This window comes from Vanessa cardui, chromosome 17, assembly GCF_905220365.1.
Source record: "Vanessa cardui chromosome 17, ilVanCard2.1, whole genome shotgun sequence".
Classification (NCBI taxonomy): Eukaryota; Metazoa; Arthropoda; class Insecta; order Lepidoptera; family Nymphalidae; genus Vanessa; species Vanessa cardui.
This window is the reverse complement of record NC_061139.1, coordinates 9,029,060-9,033,957: the sequence shown is the minus strand read 5'-3', so window position 1 is coordinate 9,033,957 and position 4,898 is coordinate 9,029,060. Positions and strand designations below refer to the sequence as shown.

Here is a 4,898-nt window from a genome sequence, read left to right as displayed (position 1 = left end):
TTCAATCAGTTACAGATACGAGACTATTATGCAAATGATTTGTAGTGCTCGCACGTCACATTAATGTACCCGTTTTCGTCACTAAGACGAATTTACATAACGAATCATCCTCTCCGAAACTGGTTTGTCAAAAGTCAAATGCACTGAGGAATTTTGTGGTTTGTTTAATAAAACGTGTTTTTTTAAATGACACAAGATGGCATTTGTATTTTACGGATATTTGGTATGCGTCCGAATTAAAAAAAAAGAAGATTTTCAATTGTTTTTTTTTATTTCTGATAAACTAATTTGGATTTTTTGGCAAGGATATCTTTGTGTTTGGTTCCATTTTAGTCTCTAATAGGTTTTTTTTTAATTATTTCCACTTAATATCGGAATTATTTAATAATTGAACGTCATGTGTTTTGGTATTGCTTATTTTATTTTAATAATTATGAATATTAAATTTAGAATTTCAAGCAAGCGGTCAGTTTATGTTATAAGTCAAGTATTCTTATTTCTTTCTTAATTTCAGTTGGCATTGAAGATGAGTACCAGCCATTTCATCTTATTCTCAGCACTGATAGTTATCTGCGGGAGCCAGAGGTCTCCATACGCTGGTCGTCGGCCAATAGGTTTCCCAGTAATTGAAACTACTACATTAGCGAATGCGCAAAATGATACTCTTGGAAATAGGTAATAAAACTTCATAACTATTTTATCTCAGATGTAATGTTTAGAAATATTAAAATGGATTTCTAAAAGTGGATATCACTTTAAAATTGTTACTTCGTCTGTGTGAGTTTAAATATAATTTAAACATAAGACAAAAAAAAAATATCAAAATCGGTCCACCCAGTGAAAAGTTATGAGGTAACAAACGTAAAAAAAAAGAAAAAAAAAATACAGACGAATTGATAACCTCCTCCTTTTGGAAGTCGGTTGAAAATGTCTATTGTCAAAAAGCAAATCTTCAGTTTAAGATCTTTAAGCTAATGAGGCTACAAGCCATCAATGATTGCTGTCATATCAAACTATTGAAGTCTGAAAGGAATAACTCTTAATAACAATATTAGCGACTTATATTCAATCTGAAATAATTATAACATTTTATTTACATACATAGAAAATACAAATTCCAAACAATACAAATAACAATAAGTTAATTCAGCATATTTTTTATAGTACAAGCAACCAATTATATTATTAAGTGTTTTATTTTCTAATTTATCAATAAAAATGATAGTTATTTGTAACAATGAATACCGTTACATGCCAAAATAGGTTGTGAAGCTGTATTTTATTGTACAATTTATTAATTATATTTATTTTAAATGTGATGATAATTGTACAAAACTTACTTTTATAATGCCTTTTATAACAGATTCGATACACCGGAAAACGCAACCACACAGCGGTTACCAATCGAAGCTTTGGGAGATAGAGATCTCGTCAATCGTCTTGGACAGTTCCCGCAGGACAAACAGCCTTTCTGGTTTATCAATTGGCAAGCTCTGGAACAACAAAGACAAAAGCCACAGTCATATCCTTTAAGACCAAGCTCATTCGCCGCCAACGCTGTCATACCTGTCCAAACGGTACAGACAAATCAAGTATCGACACGGACAAATCAAATATTTACAAATACAAATCAAGTATTGACTCAGACAAATCAAGCATCAACCCAGACAAATCAATCATCTGCACAGATTATAAGAAATGCAACAAGTATTTAAGGAAAATCTATAATGTTTTAGCTCAGTTACCTATTTGACAAACACCTATTTTTCCAAATAAATAATAATATGATGATTAATGCAGGAATTCCCTTTTTCCGATCCCATCATATAATAAAATTTATATTACCGATTCATGAGTCATGTGTACTATGTCTATATACGTTCATTTAACGACGGTATTTTAATTACTGACTGCGGTTAGCAGTTTTCAACATCTAGGTCTTATGACGTTCTTAACCACGTATGTTCCAAGCTAGCCTACTTTAGCTGGCAGTGAAGAATCATTAAGTCCTTCACGGCAGTAAGTCTTTTGTACCTACATAAGTAGTCATGTGTCCTGAAACGAAATAAAAGATCAGACTACTTAAAAATTTGAAATATTTTGAAATGTTTATTTCTTCATATATTTTAATTTCTTAATTTATCGTTTGTCCATAATAATTGTTAATCTATTAAATATTATTTACTACAATTTTTTTCTTAAAAATACATTTTTGATTAATTTCGTATTCAATATAACCTGCCAGTTATTCCGGTAGTAAGTTCAATTTTATTTGTGATAAATTTTAAATAAATTAAGTCATTTGAAACTAATATGAACTTATATAAGAGGAAGCACAAAGTGATGATAATAATGAAATATATGTCATGTATGATGTATGATATATATCCCTCAAAGCATTTTCCTCGCTAGGCTACTATCGCGGTAGTTACTATCCTTTTTCTGAGAGGTGAAGTAAAAGAATATTTATTCAAAACTATTGTTAATTATGTATATAAAAATGACTTATACGTACTGAATAATTTTTAGGAAGATCATATTTCGTTTTGATAGAACTTTATCGAAAAAGTGGAGCAAATATCCGATTTTTCCCCTATTACTTACATATATCAAAACAGAATGTGGATGCGAAGAAAAATCTCTACTAATGAGGACATCCTCTGATTTATATTGGTCACAGCGAATTCAGCGAAGAATCTCCAACAACGCGGAAAATTATAAACTTAATAACCCTTTGCACAAGGATGCAGTAATCCCTCACACTCATAATTCAAAAGCATGGTATTCTCTCATGCTAATATAATCAATTTACCATTTACATAAATAAATCTTATTATTCATTAAAAGAGTAAAAGTAAAAAAAAGTAACAGCCTGTAAATTACCCACTGCTGGGCCTGCAATGACACTGCCTCCCATTAAGGAGAGGGTTTGGAACATATTCCACCACGCTGTTATAATGCGGTGGAATGCACATGTGGCAGAATTTTGATGAAATTAGACAAATGCAGGTTTCCTCCCGATGTTTTTCTTCACCGCCGAGCACGATATGAATTATAAACACAAATTAAGCACATATATATATAGTGGTGCTTGCCTGGGTTTGAACTCGCAGTCATCGGTTAAGATGCACCACTGGGCCATCTCGGCTCTCCACTGGGCCATCTCGGCTAAAAGAGTACTTTTTAGAAAAAAACGCCTGGATTTAGGCTCGGGTTCCATAGCAGGACACTAATTATCTTAAAAATAATAGCACTATAAATCTGTTTACATGAAAAAAGCAAGTATGCGAGTTTCTTGCCGTTTCTTCTCGCTGCTTTTCGAAACGGTGGTAGTATTTATTTATCGACGATTCAAAAACACTTAATTGTGAAGATTACTTGAATTAAATTCAAACAGTCTCATGTGTATCAGTCCTAGTGACTGATAACTTACAGATAATCATAATGTATGTAATTCGAATACTTACTTTGTGGTAGGGATTTGTGCAAGCCCGCCTGGGTAGGTACCACCCACTCATCAGATATTCTACCGCTAAACAACAGTACGCAATATTGTTGCGTTCCGGTTTGAAGGGTGAGTGACCCAGTGTAAATACTGACACAATAGACTATAGCAATAGCATCTTAATTCCCAAGGTTGGTAGCGCATTGACGATGTAAGGAATATTTAATATTTCTTACAGCGTCATGGTCTATGGGTGATGGTGACCACTTACTATCAGGTCGCCAATATACTTGTCCACTAACATATTCCATAAAAAAACTTAACATATTATGTGAACGTTCACATAAATTATTGTACAATTCATCTGTAATTGTCCGACAAATCTCAAGGCTTTGAACGAGGTTCTCTTGGCTGATTAACCGATGCATGCTTCGAGGAACATCAGGTTTATAGTATGATGTGCGTCTTCGCTTCACTAATCCTCTGGTTATGATACATGGAGACAGTGTAGAAATTAAAGAGCTTGCAACCGCCTCGAAACTCAAAATGCAATTCCTTTATTCAATACTAGTAGTCACTTGCGGCTTCGCTCACGTTGTTCGTGTTGGTTGTCATGTGTTAGGTAAAAAAGTAGCATATCTCCTTCTTGGAGTTCAACTGCATATCAAATTTCATCAAAAAATCAAATTCGGTTCAGCGGCTTGTTCGGGAATGAGCGACAAACAGATAGATAGAGTTACTTTCACATTTTTATTATTTACTTATTGATAGTCAAATTATACACTACCACCGCTTCGGAAACGGAAACACCTTTAACGAGAACTGGCGAAAGAAACTCAGCTCTTTTTTGTCAAATTAGTTATAAACTGGACAAAAATAGAAATAGCCTTATACCAATTATAAACCTACTAATTGTAAAATAACCTTTCGCACACAAACGCTCTAAATTTGGCAATAGAAGCATTTTGAACGCTTTCTGAGATCCTGTCGTAGAACTGGATACATTACCCCACAAAAGAGTTACTGATACTATGCAGTTGAGTAACAGTAAAATGTTCCTCTGCAGTTTGTGGAATGATACAAATGTTACAGCATTTCAAACGAAACATAGAGGTGTCTTTGATATTTTTATCTCTCTCAAACACGAGATGATTCACACAGAAATTTAGCACAAGATAAGTAGCGCTCTTAGTCCAAATTTGATACGTTATGAACACGGGATAAGTTGATGACTGCGCCAACCTTTTAGTATGCCTTAGGAACATTAAATACATTTTTCGAGTTAAATGTCAAAGACAAAATTAAAAAATTAATTCAGTATAGAAGCGATTACATTTGCTTATTGATAATCAAAAATCTACTACAATGAGTTCATAAGAACTTTTCAATCGCTTTTTATAAGATCGATTTATTTTTAGCTAACCTAGTTGACCTGACCTACTATAAAATGTAG

At 33.1% G+C, this 4,898-nt stretch overlaps 1 protein-coding gene across 1 annotated transcript; it reads left to right on the top strand.

Annotated features, from left to right (window-relative positions):
* The first annotated feature begins 515 nt into the window (after positions 1 to 515).
* Positions 516 to 1,795, top strand: LOC124536854. The gene is made up of 2 exons (XM_047113495.1): positions 516 to 675; positions 1,364 to 1,795. The coding sequence occupies exons 1-2, from the start codon at positions 527 to 529 to the stop codon at positions 1,713 to 1,715; spliced, it is 501 nt and encodes a 166-aa protein (XP_046969451.1). The 5' UTR covers positions 516 to 526; the 3' UTR covers positions 1,716 to 1,795.
* The last annotated feature ends 3,103 nt before the right edge of the window (positions 1,796 to 4,898 follow it).

Coding starts and splice junctions, on each gene's coding strand:
- LOC124536854 (XM_047113495.1), top strand. CDS start 527: ATGAGTACCAGCCATTTCATCTTATTCTCAGCACTGATAGTTATCTGC. Junction 676..1,363: donor AATGATACTCTTGGAAATAG/GTAATAAAACTT, acceptor CTTTTATAACAG/ATTCGATACACCGGAAAACG.